The sequence below is a fragment of the Podarcis vaucheri genome (genome assembly GCF_965113315.1).
Source record: "Podarcis vaucheri genome assembly, chromosome: 8".
Taxonomy (NCBI): Eukaryota; Metazoa; Chordata; class Lepidosauria; order Squamata; family Lacertidae; genus Podarcis; species Podarcis vaucheri.
The window spans coordinates 71,531,941-71,548,514 of NC_138766.1; the positions used below are offsets into that span (position 1 = coordinate 71,531,941).

At 41.9% G+C, this 16,574-nt stretch overlaps 1 protein-coding gene and 1 long non-coding RNA gene across 4 annotated transcripts in view; one reads left to right on the top strand and one right to left on the bottom strand.

The window, feature by feature from the left end:
* Window positions 1-2,155: 2,155 nt before the first annotated feature.
* On the bottom strand, window positions 2,156-15,602 carry LOC309539642. The gene is made up of 2 exons (XR_014222901.1): window positions 15,442-15,602; window positions 2,156-4,135 (listed from the first exon to the last, which is right to left on the bottom strand). It is a non-coding gene; the product is annotated as an uncharacterized lncRNA (long non-coding RNA).
* Window positions 7,121-16,574, top strand: part of GRHL2 (grainyhead like transcription factor 2) — an 84,544-nt gene continuing 75,090 nt past the window's right edge. Inside the window, exon 1 of one of the 3 annotated variants that reach the window (XM_082235669.1) lies at window positions 7,121-8,743. Coding sequence is in view for 2 of the 3 variants with exons in the window: in XM_082235668.1 (XP_082091794.1) it covers window positions 15,922-15,941 (20 nt within the window). In the remaining variant the exon portion in view is untranslated. Of the gene's footprint in view, window positions 8,744-15,779; window positions 15,942-16,574 lie in introns of those variants that run through there. The other 2 variants (XM_082235668.1, XM_082235667.1) reach the window with 2 other exon arrangements.

Genomic DNA, 16,574 nt, shown 5'->3' on the forward strand with positions numbered 1-16,574 from the left:
CCATCTCCAGTCAGCTAACATTCTGACATGGCGGCTGTCTGTCACTAGCAATCTTTAATTGATTTCGCAGGCAGTAAGTCTCACTATGTAAGGATACTAGGTTTTGATTTACTACACCCAGCATTCACACCTAGCAGAACTTTCCTCCAGGCTCAATTTTGGTGCTTTTTTTTTATTTAGGTAGGATTTTGGTGCTTTTTTTAGCCTAGGACTTGCTGATCAGAAGGTTGGCGGTTCAAATCCCCGCGACGGGATGAGCTCCCGCTCCTCGGTCCCTGCTCCTGCCAACCAAGCAGTTCGAAAGCACGTCAAAGTGCAAGTAGATAAATAGGTTCCGCTCCGGCGGGAAGGTAAACGGCGTTTCCATGCGCTGCTCTGGTTCGCTAGAAGCGGCTTAGTCATGCTGGCCACATGACCCGGAAGCTGTACGCTGGCTCCCTCGGCCCGTAGAGCGAGATGAGCGCCGCAACCCCAAAGTCAGTCACAACTGGACCTAATGGTCAGGGGTCCCTTTACCTTTTACCTTACTCTAGGTATGGAAAGATGGATTTAGTGACACCAATATTTGCTTTATATTATTCCAGTCATCTTTCCATAATGGCACCTGTGCCCCCCCACCCCCTTAAAGAACTGTAGCTTTGCAGGCAATACAAAAAAACTGCGGGTTGCAAGAAATGCTGACATGAAACTATTTTACTCGTTCTCCCTCTTTTGTGAATGAATGCAGGGAAGCCATTCTTTTTCCTGAAGTGTCAGGATTTAAACCCAGGTGAAACCCTATGGATTACAGGTCTGACATGGTGGAAATGGGCTGATTTCGGGGGCGGCAAGTAGGATTAAAAAAGAAAATAAAATGCGATCAGTGCTCTTTGCTACAGGTACGGTAACTGCATCAGATAAGCTCAGGCTTGTTCAATTGATGTCTCTCAGACTAAAGAAGGGATTTATTAAGCAAGACATAGACAGCATTATGTGCATGCGGAGCCCAGAGATCACAGGTTAAATTTAGGTAATCCTGGACACATATGTCAAAATGAAAGCAAAGCCTCAGTAGCCAAAAAAGAACTCTTTTCCTGTGTAAAATGGATCCTGCAACTATTTTGACTTAGAACTTAGGCCTGTCCTTTCAGCAACCACCTTCTAACAGAATATGAGCAGATGGCAATCCTCTTCTTTGCAGGAACTTGATTTGCCTCAGTCAAACCATATTGACACAAATCAGATTTATTTATTTTTTGCATTTATATCCCACCCTTTTCTCCGAGACACAGCAGGTGGCGTACATGGTTCTTCTTCCCTTCCTGATTTAATCGCCACAGCAACAACCTTGCAATGTCCGTTGGGCTGAGAGGCAGTGACTGGCCCAAGGTCACTCAGTGAGTTTCATGGCTAAGTTGGCTTTTGAACTCTGATCTCCTAGGGTCCTAGTCTGAAGCTGCTACACCATACTGTCTCTCTAAGGCTGTGGTCTTCCTAAGCACGCTCACTTGGAAACAAGTTTCATTAAAAAAAGTTGAGATGCAATAATATGCCAGCAGAGGCCTGCCTTTTGCTGACTTAGCCTTTACAAAGCATTCCAACTAGTTGTTTCCTTTTGAGTTTGGGCTTTATGCACCACGTATTCACCTGATTTAAAGCCCCCTAATTGTCCAGGTGTGTCCCCAGAACAGGCATAAAACTAGACTAGCTCTGGTGTAGTTGAAATTATTTCCTCTTACACTGGAACCAAGAAAAAAGGAAATAAAAAACTAGTGAATAAAAATTAAGAAAAAGGTAACAGTCTGACCCGTACCTCCCATCTTGGCCAGTCTTGAGACCAGTAGGAGTTAGAAGCTGTGATTCCACCATCAATTAAAACATTTGATTTAATTGACTAAGATTTCTTTAATCGAGCGACAGTGACAGTTCATAATGGTATTTTATAAGAGTCTATCTAAGATAAGAATCTGCTTTTTGATTTAGCCACTGGGGTTTGAGTAAGGACAGGGTGGCGAAATTTCAATGAATCTGATTAATCTATTATGACGGAATGTATATGTGTTATTAAATTAGCATACTTCTACCCTGCCCTCCATCATAGCTGATCTCAGGTTGGAGCACAATTGTAATTAAAACACAAGTCAATTAAAAAAAACAACTCAGTTAAAGAGTCCACTGAATTTTAATATTTTTAATGTTTGATGTGCTTTTATATCTTATTGGAAGCTGTTCAGAATGGCTGCAGCAACCTAGCTAGATTGGTGGGGTACAAATAATAAAATTTATTATTATTATTATTAGTAGTAGTAGTAGTAGTACAGTAGTAGTAGTAGTAGTAACCAGAACAGATAAAACAGGCACAATGAAAACCATAAAGACAACATTTAAGTCACAAAGCAGTCTACAACTTCCAGGCATGAACTGACTTGAATTGATATCCTACAAATTCCTGGGCAAACAAATGCGCTTTCACTTGGTGCTAAAATGAAAGAAAAGTGGGTACCCAACATAGTTCTGAGGGGAGGAGGCTCCACAACCAGGGGGCCACCACTGAGAAGACCTTTTCTTGTATCTCCACATAGATGATGTATCTTCCAATGGTGAAACTATGAGAAGGTTGTCCTCTGAAGACCTTAGGGCTGGTTTTCATAGCCAACTTGAGCCTTCAGTCTGGGTTGGTCAATAAATTACAATATATGGACAACTGATCTATGAAGACCATGAGGTTTGCGGTTTCACACTTATGTAATTTATTGCTGGGGAAGGATTGTGTTCTTTCTTTGGAAGGGATATGTTCCAAATTAGACATTTATGTGCTTTTCATAACTGAGCCAGGCAATAGCTTTGACTACTTTGAAGTAACTAAGTACAAAAAGTATCGTATGAAGCAAGCCTTAAAAGCATTCTTTTTCTAAAGCATTTTTGGAAGAAGAAAAACACCGGAGCAATTGAACATTGTCTCTTCTCCAGTTGCTGTAGTGAAATAAAGCAAACAGTTGCTCTTGTGGTTTCTTCTAAGGCAATTAAAAGGCGAAGCCAAGTCTCAAGTGGCTTTGGAGAGGCAATATTAAATGCACTGGTGGTTCATTTCACTTCTAAAATGTCAATTTATAAAACATAACAGGATTCCTCCCTCCCTCCCTGTGTAACTGTGTTATATAGTTCAGCCCAGGCTCTAAGAGCTAGGCTACACTCCTACATACTTGGGATTAGGAGTAATGCCCATTGAACTCATGTTTACTTTTCAGCAAACATGTACATGGCTCAAACTACACATTACAGGGCAGATCCATAATAGTTCTGCCGATGTTAATGCACACATTGAAAATGCAGTTGCATTTGTTTGGAGGAACAGCTGGTGCAAAAGGATTTTTAACATTTCCCTGGCAAATTTGCACCCAACTGCAAGCTGCTGTTTGCCCCAAAATGTTCTCCCAAATTGCAAACATCAGCTTGCAGTGGTGACAATTTTGATCAGGAAAGCCATGTGGTGGGGGTGTCTCATAACTCCCCTCTACTCCAAAACAAGCTGGCAGCACCTCGCCGTGACATTTCGGTTGAAACAAAATCTCCAAGGTAGTAGGGGCTTTGGCTCTTTCACTCCAGCTAGGGTGTTGTGGTACAGAAAGCAGCAGTGTAAGGCAAGTGCATACCTACACAAACACCTGCAATGTCTCTTGGAGATTCTAGGGTGGACTGTCAGCTCCCACAGGGAGCAGGCGTCAAACTGTGCTGACCCAACATACTGTCTCTTGCCTGACATTATGGTTGGGTCAACCATCTTGCTAACAGAATGTGGATTCTCTAGCATGTTATATGCCACTGTATCCAAACAGTTCCAGAAAAATGTCTGCTTAGGATTCCAGCTGGAGAATCTGCATGGAAAAAAGGAAAGCCTCATTTGCTCAGTTTGTTTAACCCAGGAATGGGGAGCCTGTGGCCTTTCCAGAACTTGTTAGACTCTCACCATCTCTAACCATTAGCTATGTTGGCTGTGACTGATGGGCCTTGAAGTCCACCAGTGTTTGAAGGGCCATTAGTATCTCACCATTGACTTACACTGACTGTGCAGCTTCTCCAGTCTTTGAAGTTGAAAATGGGATATTCCAGCCACCATCTGGACTTGTTCTGAACTTCTTCTGTCATTCTATCCTCACTGAAAGAAAATGTGAATTTTCAGTAGCAGAAAACAATTGGAAAGGCATCTTCCCTTGCAAATAATATGTCCTTCTAATCTGTTTGTATTTTGCTCTTCATAGAATTGAGATGTGTGCCTTCGCCATGTTACTTTTTCTGAGACTTGAACAAATACATTTTCCCTGCTGCAGCTACCACGTGCATATTAAAGAACCCCAAATTTAGCTTTTGTGCATGATTTCTAGATGAACCTGATTTCAACAATAGCTGCCACAGAATTCCACATCTGGAAGAGTTTCAGTATTCAAACTTCACACATCTTCAGATTTTCCTTTTGACATTCAACTTGGAATTTTTGTGGCACACGAAATAGTGATAGATCCGTTGTAAGACAAGATGTCTTACTTCATCAGCAGTGATGATGAGGCAGTGTGGTGTAGTGGCTAGGGGGCTGGACTAGGACCACAGAGACTGAGGTTCAGATCTCCACTCAGCCATAATGACCAAGGGCTAGTCACTCTCAGTCCAACCTTCCACATAGGGATTTTGTGTGGATAAATTGAAAAGAGCAAAAACATGTTTGTTCCCTTGGAGAGAAAATGGGATAAAAAATGTTATCAAAATAGTAGAAAGGGGATACTTTAAAAACAGCAACAACCTTAACTCTTGCTCATAAACTTGCATTAGAAACATTTTGAAATTTAACGCTCGCTATCAATGCCATTTCAACTGCTCAATTTTGTGACCTTGTCCTCAGAAGGACAAGATCACACCACCCCTGCAAAACTCCACTCAGGGAAGATGTCCACAGATCCATGAAGGATGGGGAGAAGAAAGTTCCATGTAAATCCTCTGCGTAGGACATGAAAAGTGCCCCGAGATTTCCATTTGTTCCATTCACTATACAAACATTTGTTTTTCTTGCCAGACAAGAAGAAAAAGGAGGAAGAGAGAAAAGAGCCTTGTGCTGCCGTCAAGTCTTTTGCCTTTGCTTATATTCTATGCCACTATTTATTTTGCTTCTTTGCCGTGCAAATAACCAACCATCTTCCAGTGGGAGTTAGCCCAGCCCTTTTGTGCCCTGCAGTCATGGCTGTGTCTTTTAAGAGAAAATTGATTCTCTGGAATGCTGTGTGTGCACATACTTATCTGAGCCCTACAGCCCACACCTGCTGAACAGGTAAACCAGATCCTCAGCAAAGGGCCTCAGCAGTGACATTCCAGCTTGGCAAGCTATTACTCTCTAATTGCTACCTGTCAAACAGGTAAACTAAGCTCTTGGGCCAAGTCCAAACAAGGGCATGTTCCCATGAAATCCTAAACCTCCCAACCTTTGACCTCACTGCAGGGCCACAAATGAATTTAACCAGGGCTGGTTTTTTGGGTGTTTTTTTTTTTAAGACAACTGCACTCTTGAGTGCTAGCAAGAGAAGGCTTGATTTCCACCTGTGGCAAAAATGGAATTGCCCGCAATCATTCCTACAGCGAAGCGTGGCATGACCACAGCCTGCCAGAAAGGAGCAGCCAGTTGCTAAGCATGATAATAACAGTCCTCTCTGAAACCAAAGCTCATTGTCTGTATGGCTGCGGCTAGAACGACCAGCATCTGATTCCTCCGTCTGATTCACCGACACTGCAGTGCAAATCTGTCAGGTTTCCTGCGGCTGAACAAGTTCTGCTACAAAGCAGCATTTAGGAAAGGTGGAACAGGCACTTCTTGTTCTTTCCTTTCTTCCAGTTCAGGCTTGTCCGACGGAAAGCAACAGAACAACAGGATCGACTTGCTCAGAAGAAGTGGGTTTCCAAACGGAGACTTACGCAATAGGTGTGCTATTGTGCAGTTGGTTTTCTGTTCCATTTTAAAAACAGGAATGCAACGTGGTACCTGGCAGTTAAGGGGAAGTGAAGTGGGCCCGTTTGTATGAAGGTCTGCATACACTTCTGAATGCAGGTGCATCAAAAAATAAGGGCAACAATTCCTTTAGCGTCAAATAAAGCATCACGTATATGAGGTCTAAGTGCAAGCTAGTGGTATTTGTTAAGCAACGAATGAAATACTGGATAGAATGAGACCTAATTGCCACTCTAGCTAGTATCACTTGCAAGGACTGGCAGTGGTTTTCCAGGGTTTCAAACAGGAGTCCTTCTTAGCTCCACTTGGAAAGCCCAGGGACTGAACTTGTGACTTACATGCAAAGCACATGCTCTACCACTGGGTTATTGCCCTTCCCCAATTCTGCCTCCCTAGGTTTATTTCTTAAACTATGAGTGCAGAACTCTTTAGATCACACTTGTGTCTCCAGCTGTTTTTGGACTACAACTCCCATCATCCCTAATGAGATTAGTAGAGTGCTTTTTACAAGGTGCAGGAGGACTAAATTAAGACTGTGAAAAGCAGACAACACTGTAAAACATCAGACGTGATGGAAAGCACCTAATGCTAGTACAATTATGCCTACTCAGGTATTACACAACAACATCTCTTTTATATTTTTTTCACCCTCATTTTACTGAGGATCCAGGTGATTGCTTTGCTTCGTTCAAACAAAGAGCACTCTATAACATTTTAGATCATCTTTGCTGACATAGCAATAGCCATACCTAGAGAGGCTGACACATGAATTGTTTCATGCAGAGTTGGGAAAAACAAAGCAAGTTTTTGGATTTTGTATAGTGTTAAGACATGGCTGTACCATCCTTCCTTGATCCACGAATGCTTATGCTGGTATTTATACATCATGAGAAGACTAAATTAGTCATGTGTTTGTTTAACTGTGTTTATCCAACGGATCTTGAGGCAGTGCAAATAGTCAGATACTACCATCCTTGGATAATCAAGAGTTCGGTTAAATTAGTATTGTTGAAATAGGATCTAAAGGGGCCATGTAGCCTACTTTTTAAAAGGACGGCTCTTTGTTTGAAGGACTGCCTGGTTCAAGTCTGGTTTAAAGAGAACAACAACAAAACCCACAAAGCAGGTACAGTACCTTGACTTTGCCCATGAAGTTAGCACCTGAGCAGCAGACTGAACTGGCAAACAGATCACCCAGTCACAATCTTCTTCACTCTGTGAGAAATATTGTATTTCTATGTAAGTTATAGTAATCTTCTCTAAATTGGCACATATATATATATATATATATCAAAATATTTATGCAAATCTGTGTCCTACTCTGTTCTCATTTTGGGGTGATACATTTCCTCTTTTTGTGACGCCTCAGTGGCCACCCTAAGAGGTCATTCTGATAGGGTTTTATATGTGGGTATGGGAATGTAGATGCTCAGCTTCCGCTGAGCAGACAAATGTAGAATTAAGTTGCCTGGTTTTCTTCAAATTCCCCGTTTCTCAAGGTGATTCCCATAATAAGCCTTGATTTTACAAGCACTACTGGGCATGCAAAAAAGAAGATCTGGCGTGGAGTGTCAGTATCAGGGATGGGGAACCTGCTGCTCTCTGATGTTCTTGGACAGCAATTCCCATCATCCCTGACTATTAGCCAAATTGGCCGGGGTTGGTGAGAGATGGTGTCCAACAATATCTGGAGGGCCAGAGGTTCCCCACCCAGGCCTACATGGCTGGTGCCATATTTAAAAATTATCATCCCATATCTGCACACTTTTTGCACATCAAAAAGGCATGTCCCCAGGGCATGTCCCCTCAAATACTAGCATGCACAAGGGACTGCCGATCTGATTAAAATGAGAGGGATAGGGAATCCTGAGTTTGCAGATCATTTCTGCAGACCCAATGACCCATTTAAATGAGGCCACACACCAGTTTCCATGTACACTAGAGGTCAATCACTCAAGCATGAGTAATTCTACTGTAGACAGGGGTTCTACTCATATTTAACAAATTTTATATGCTGCCTGATTTTACAAAAACCTCTAAGTGGCTTACAATAATATTAAAATTGTCAATAAAACATTTAAAAGTAATTAAAAGCAAAAGAGATGAAAGCATATAAATATCTGTGTGTCTGGATAGGCTTGCCTAAACAAAAATGCTTTAAGCAGGTGTTGAAAATTATGATCGTACGTTCTTTTCTTATTCTGGATAAAATCCAGTTTTAGATTTAGATTCTTCTTATGTGTATTATATATTCTACTTCATTCTAAAGCCACAAAACAGGGGGAGAAGGAAGAATTGTTTGGATTTGCAGACAAACAGGCTTCTTTGCTACTGCAGAACATTCCCCATGGTTTTGAAGTTGCAAAATGTCTGTATAAACATTTAGCACCATATCTAATTATATAGTTCATTGTTCTGCGACTTGGGCACTGCAACCCACTTTTAATATTCACACAATCACACTATAGTTTTCTGTTGCCAAAATGCATTTGCTTAATTGCTCTTAGCAATGGTAATATTGGATCACATGGGGCCTCTCTGAGTGTGCTAAGCTTGGTTTACGTGGGGACTGGGAGAGGTACAGTCAACTGTCAGCCACTAATTAGTGACTAATCCCACAGAATTAAATTCCCACACATCAGCAGGGCATCATTTTGTGACTTCCCAATTAGCATCACAACACTTGTTCAGCTACTGATTGGTTGGTTGGCTGATTGTGTGACTGTGGAAATGGGTAAAAGCCCCCCATCCAAACAATGACTATCATCAGTGCAGGTAAGATATTTTTTTTAATCATCTACAGTACTGTCTTATTTATTTTATAGTACACTAATTTGATTATTGCTTTCATTTTATGGATCAATGGTCTCGTTAGATAGTAAAGTTCATGTTAAATTGCTGTTTTAGGGGTTGTTTTTAAAAGTCTGGAACAGATTAATCTGTTTTGCGTTACTTTCTATGGGAAAGTACATCTTGGTTTTGAAACGCTTTGGTTTTGGAACAGACTTCCGGAATGGATTAAGCTTGAGAACCAAGGTACCACTGTATTAACAATAACAACAACAACAATAATAACAATAATAATTTTATTACACCCCAGCCACTCTGGGTGACTTAAAACATATCTAAAAACATAATAAAAACATCAATCCTTCAAATACAATTTCATCTTACTGATTTTCAGAGGAAAACAGTAAACACTGTTTACTCCTTAGCAATTCCAGAGTATGCCAATGACTTCAATTGCCATACTCTAGTGGTCGTTTGAAGGCAGTAGGAATAATATGCTCCTAAAGTGCTTTTGCATAGCATATAAAACAGGGAGCTATGTCTTTAAAACTACTAAGCTGACACCTCAATATGAAGTACACTTACCTGAGAGACAGACTTCAGAATTTATATTCAACAAAAGTAATATAAAAACAGAGGAGAAATTGACCGTCTCTGGATGACAACCAGAAGGCAATGTTATGTAAATAGTGAAGGAACACATCTTGTTCATGCATGGAAATTCCAAGAAGAGATTGATCCAAGCACAGTTGAAAGTAGAAACAAATATGCACACGTTTTTCATACACACGGCCTTTACAGCGAATGAGGCCGTTCATGTTTCCACTTGTCCTGTCCCTTTCCCCTGGGAAAACCCGCTCTTTACCACTGAATCGGAGTAAACATCAACTGGGTTTTCTGCGAATTGATGTTTGTGGGATTTCCAGGAGAAAGCAGTGGGAGAAACAGAAAACCTCTTGGACCTGTGCCTATAAAGTATGGACAAAAATGAAAACCTCTTGATTCCATGCTTTCTAGACACAGGACAAGTGAAGTGTGGACAAGCCTAAAGACACAGCCATGGACAAACACGCTCAACAGACTGCAGTGCAGAACATACTAATGCTAGATGATGGTATAATTTGCTAACTGTCTAATATAAGCAGTTCACCTCTGCCCAACCAACCAAAGTCACATGGTGCATCTATCACTATGTTTACCAAGGACCCCATGTTCCTACGGTGCGGTCTTATCTACGTCATCTCTCCCAGCATAGCTTCATTTCCCATTTGTATGCCATCCAGGCAGCTTATCTTTCCAGATGGCTGAAACAATATTCAACCGAGGCCAGAGGCACTTTGACTTCTAAACTTAGTGTCAGGCTATTGTTAACTATAGCTGGAAAGCAATTTCCAAGAAAATTATGACCAAGCCCTTTTAAGTGTTGTCTTAAAAAAGAATCAAGCAGTTTTCCTCATCATCTTTCATGTGGTTTGAGCACCCCCCCCCTTTAATTTTGCCTAAACTTTTCAGAGTATTTCCCATCGGAAATCATTCCCTCCCTTGAAAAGGCAAATAAGAATCTGTATAGTTTACATCAGCTACTCAGGAATCTTTCCCGCTATCACTTTCGAGCTGAGATGAAACTATAGGAATTTTATCTTCTTTTCGTAAACTGCCCTGGAAGCTTTGCTGAAGTCTTATGAATAAATTAAATAAGCCCCCATTATTTAAATAGAAAAATAGGTTTGTATGCAGAAGCTAACATAGCAGGATGCAAATTTAGGCTAGAAACCTTCTAACTGTCCATGTTAATGGAGACTTTTGACATGCAAGTGCTTTCAAACAAAGAACTCCCCCAACTGCATCCCAAAGCTACACAGTTGGTTAGCCTAACCTTCTCCAAAGGATTACCGTGAAGATGAAGCTTGGGGACAAGTGAGTTAAGAAACCCATGTGTAACCTTTAAGCTCTATGGCAAAAGAGTGAGATGGAAATGAAGTAAATAATAAAAGAGAAGATGCAAGCTTGAGTCACCACAAACGCTCTTGGCCACTGCAAATATTACCCACACAGACACAAATAAAGAACTGAACAATTCATGAAGCACTTGGCAATGTTGTAAGCTCAAAGCTGGACAAGTATGCTTCTTGGTCTGTTATCTAGCTAGAGAAAATAATTCTAAAACTCATGGGTATGACATACTTGACAGCAGACAAATTATGTCTTGCCAGCGCTTGCTGTCTCACACATGGGCTGTTGCAGTGGCAAACAAGTTTTGCCAAATTTGTACAACTTGCAGCAGCTCATTCCAGATTGAAAGGTTATTGAAATCATTGTGGTGCACAGATTTATATGCACATCAACTGCATTATGAGACTTGAAGCATTAAGAACCTCGCCCACATACCTTCTGTCCTAGTCAGTGTGACTGTAAGGGATTCAAATGCGTGGTGCTGGGATTGCTCCCCTACTTAACTAAATGTGATGGATGGGAGTACTAAGACTATCTAGATTAGGCAGTTCTCTGGTAGGATCCAGCAAATAACTGGCTGCCCTGACCTATTTAGGGGCCTTCTACTGGCTGGTGGCCTGTCAACAGGCTGTGCTGTTGGTGGCTGCAGTGGGGGTGTCTACAGCAGAAGAAACCTCTGCTGCATGCTAGTACCCTCCAGCAGTGTAGACTGGGGGTTAGGATTGCTTTGCCCACCTGTTTAATTAAGTAGACTAAAAACATATGTGTAGAATATCTGTAGGTTAGAAATGTATCAAACTAATTTTATGTGTTGGAGAAACAAAGCATTTACATGAACCAAGCAAGAAATCCTGGAAAATTAAAACGTATAATAGAATGTAGAGGCAGAAGAATTGTGGAAAGTGTAAACATAAGCATGTTTATTCTGAGGTGTTTGCTTTCTTTACTGGAATAAGGAAGCAAATCCTTCAATAGCGTCATTGTTTATTGACAAAGCATTTAAAGGATTTACTCAGTTAAAAAAGAAGAAGTTTGAAAAAGTCAGATTGTGTCGAGAGTGCATTTAAAGAGCATCCACTATTGTGTCTGTTGGTTCTGGGGGAGGGAGATGGGAGGGACGGTCTGACTAGAGGAGGCCTGATGCTTTCTATGCCTTCCTCCCTTTTAGCATATTTTTAGCATGATTTTTTTAGCCTTTGTGATACCTCTGCTCATATCTATGACCAAAATGCATTTCCACTTTTTAGTCTTCACATTCTATATACAGCTGCTTTCATTAAACAAATGCAGGTAGCAATTTGCAATAAAGGGCAATCTTTAATGCTAATGCTTATATGGTCTACTCCTTACACTGAGAAAGCCAATCTCATCCAATATATTTATATATAAATATAAAAGAAAACAACAATAATGGTAGTGTTTCCACTGTAATAGAGTGGTTCTTCCTGAACTAAAAAAAATATTGGCTACGTTCCCTTGATACTTGACTGTATTTGATTAGGCATATGGGGACAACAAAAGTCAACAGAGCAACACTGTAGTCATAAATCCATTTACTAGGAAATGCTCAATGGGGTTTTATTTCTGTGTAAACATTTTAGGATGAGACAGAAAGTCAGTAATATCTAAACCAATTATGTAAATATGCTTTGATCGAATCCTAAAATGTGACATTTTGCCCTTCCCCAAGTCAGAAGCAGCTACATAAGTCTCCCATCCCCCAGGTTAATTTATGAGTGCCACAACGCCTGAAAGCAGGAGTTACCAAGGAACATATAACTGGAGATACTAAGTCAAGCTTACATAAAATCATAGGATTGGAAGGGACTCAGAGGGTCATCTAGTCCAACTCCCTGCAATGCATCTGAGAAAGAAAGAAAGAAAGAAAGAAAGAGCCCTTCTTGGACATAATGACTCACAGAAGTCCCTAATAATAAAGAAAGACGGTTGCTAAGTTTTAAGATGTAGGAAGGATTAACAGTAAGTGCTACCTGTTGCAAAATTAGCAGCTGGCTTTGTGTCTGGTGCTCCTAACTGAAATCTGGCACAAAAGCTATCATACGTGCAAACACATGATAAGCCTCCCCCAGCACTAAGACAATGCAACATCAAACATCTGCTCTTTTGCATTGAACTTGTTAACAGCATTGCTTTGATACAAGCACAAGCCATTAGCACCTGTTATCCCATAGATTTGTTTTAGCAGTTTTCATAACACATAATTTTAGGTGCTTATAATTATAAGTATAATCTGTAACCTTAGTTAAACCTTATTTGAATACCTGATTCTCTGTCCTCAACTGGCAAGTCCAAACAATACCATTACTAAATGGAGCAAAATATGCACACATAAAGTAAGCTGATGTGTAAAGACGGTTGCCTTTTAACTTGTTTCCTTTCAGCAAAGCAATGTGACAGCAGAGCTTACAGATGTTCGTTGAAGAAACTAGCCAAAGTGAAAGTATGAGAAATGATTGTGAACCGGAAGAGTAAATAAAATTTGTGCAACCTGTTCCTAAGCAAGTCCTGCTCTCTTTATTGGTGCTTACTCCCACCTGAAGCATGCACAGGACTGCAGACTTACTCTACTACAGTAGTTTGATCTCTTGCAGCACTCACTCCAGTGAGAAAATGTTTACTTTACTGAGCAGCAGGTTCAGTGGCAGATATATATAAAAAAGAAGTTACAGGGATGTGGTAGACTTCTGGAAAGGAAAGTTGCACTGTACAGCTTTTCTTGATTTACAACTTGAAGCGTGAATCAACAAGTATTTAAAGTCAAGCAGCAGATGGAACCTAAATTTCAATGGGACTTTCATCCACATGTGTTTAAGATTAGGGTGTTAGGCTGTGATCCTAAACTCACATTATTTGGAAACATGTTTTACTGAATTCAACAGATCTCACTTCCAAATAAAACATGTTTGGAATTAAAGTTTAATTTTATTTAAAAACACATTAACATTTGCCAGATCAGGACAAAAAGCCACCCAAATTAGTATGATGAATGGGAGCCAATGCTAGTCCTGGTCACAGTAGACGCATTGAAGTTAATGGGCATGAGTTAGGTTTACCAATTTCAATTGGTCTACTTTGAGTAGGACTAGCATGTAAACCTTTGTCCCCATTTTGGTACTCAGAGGTAAACTGTCTCTATAAACTGAAGTTCCATTAGTTTCCATTTAACCCCCAAATTACAAGGCTATTCCCACTATGTTGTCTAATCCTTTTTTAAAAAAAAAAAATCCAACCAGTGACCACTAGCACATTTTGGGGTGGTAAATTTGATAATTACTTCTGCTTTGCAAGCCGGACCATAAAAGTTAACAGTCCACATTTTTACAAGCCCACCTAATAAAGAATACCTGTTTGTGTCATTTGTGGCACATCAGCAAACAGTCTGGAAAAAAACCCTCTTTCTCATTAAGTTTACAATGCCTTCCCTATCTTGGTTGCCTATCTTTATGCACCACAGATCAGTGAGCTAGTTAGTGACTATTTACAATAAATGCACCCTAAACCTATCCATGTTTTCCTGAAAGGCAAGTCTCACTGCATTCAAATTGGCTTAATCCCAAATAAGCAGGCACAGAATTGCAGGCTGAATTGCTGACTGCCAAGCCTCTGCCTGAAGAGAAGGCAGATATAGCCAGAACAAAATTGCCTCTCTTGGAGAAAAAAATATGTGGGGGAACTCTGTATTTCATTGGCAGGTCATGAAAACATTTACAAATAAGAGATGCACACTTAGTGAATACTCTTGAAGGCAGACAGGTGCAGAGTACTAAGCACGACAGAATCCAAACCCTTGGGGAGTGGGCATTTTCCTTCATATGTCAACACTACCTTTAAAGTCGTGTTGTGCATTGATTTTTCACTTATTGTCTGCCCCACTGGAAGCCTGTGGTCCGGCAGTAAGGCAGGATATAGACGTTTCAAATAATATTTCCGCCACATATCCATAACCTCGGAGCTTAGTGAGTACCAACTAAAACGTTACTGAAATTGCGAGAGGAAGAGAGAGAGATGCAATAAATTCAATTTTCTCTTAGCCTGGGAGAAACTCAAGAATAGGGGGAAATGAGATTGGCTTCTTTTTCTCTTCCCTGGCTTTAGCAGCCCAAAGCATGCCACTCCATACAAAATGAGATTTAGAGCTGAGCAGAGCCTTTTATGGCCCTGGGCAGGCCTGCAAATCCTTGTAAGTCCCAAATTACAAGGAGGTAACGACTTGTGGAAGAAAGGCGCTTTAGGCCCGGCCGTTTCTATCCCACAACCCCTCTTGCATAGGTCCATAAGCGAGATGGTGGTCAGCTGTGGTCTTCTCGGGCGACTCCATGTTGGTCGGCAATTTTCCTCCCTCCCCGTGGCTGGGCGAGGGTGGCGGAGGCGGCCGCTGGGCCCCGAGAAAACGGGCCCAAGCCAAGGCAGAGTTCGCGAGGGCCTCTAAGCCCCGCTCTTTCCCTCACGCTCACGAGGGCTTTCTTCGTATAGGTATCTCAAAGGCGCCCTTGCGCCCCTTTATTCCCCCTCCCACTGCCACCACGGCCTCCCCTCGAGCGTCGTCAGGCACCCAGCGCGTCCTCCAGCCGGCCAGGCCTCGCGTGCCCCGGCATGGCTCCCGCACGCAGCCCGCCTCTGGGCCTGCAGCTAGCGCTCTCCCTCAACCATTCCGGCGCCGCTTTCCCAACGAGGCGGCTTCGCTCGGCGTTCTAAGCGAAGGGCCTTACCTGAGCGCGCCTCTTCCAATGGCTGCTCACCTGAGGCCCCGCTCGGCCCAATCAGCTCGCAGCTCGTCCCTCTTGCCTTGTATCCTTCAGTGAAAGAATCCAAGTCCTCTTGGGAAAGTTTACCTGTAGGCGCCTTTGGGTTTTTGTTGCTTCCCGGCGCGGTGCCCTAAACGGCAGAGGGAGGGAGGGCGGGCGGGCGAGCCTAGCCAGTCTCCTTTTCACATGCGAGGGGCGGGCAGAAGGGGGCTTTACCTGTCCCACTCCTACCTCCGCGGCTGGCTGAGGGAGAAGTAAGAGGGGGGGAAGAAAAGCAGAATTACCAGTAGCTCTGGTTCTGCCGTCCCGGGCGCTCGCTTGCTCTCGCTCGCTCGCTCGCTCACGCGCGCACACACACACCTTTACCTGCACAGACTTGAAAGTCCAGTTTCACCAGAGAGACTGAGGCATCTGGAAAAGGGGAGAGAGTTCATTGGATCAAACATGTCACAAGAGACGGACAAGTAAGTGATCACAGCCAGCTTGCTACTTTTGCTGCTCCTGAACGGATCAACTGGTTGGTTGTGTTTTCTTTTTTTAACCCCCCTTAAAAAGAAAGGGGAAGGAGGAAAAAAAAAAAAGCAATCTCGGTGGTGGACCTACTGGGATTACATTTCCTCTTTTATACAAGGCATAAAAGAGGTTGAATAGCACCCACAGGAGAACTGCTGGATTTCACCTTGCTTTCCCCATTCCTTTTCCAATCTTTTTTATTTATTGATTGTTGTTCATTCTGAACTCCCAATGTCCCTTCACAAACTTTTGGGAGAACTTTGCTGCTTCTTTTTGCAATTTCTTCCCTTTCCTTCAGGGCCTAGAGATGAAAAGCGATTCTTGGCTTTTGTGTGTGAATGCAACAAAAGAGCTTTTATATACCGGATCAGAAACACGGCCATCTTCTTCCCCTTCTCTTGGCACTTCTGTACCTGTGTTGTGGGACAGAAAGAAGTAGAAGATGGAGCTCATGGAACTCATTTTATTCCAATCCACTCTTTTTTGGGTGTGGGTGTGTGAAAATATCATAAAATAACTGCATTGTCGAAGGGTGTAAAGGAAAAATGACCGTGTGTCTTGTTTCTCCCATACGCAGTAAGAGG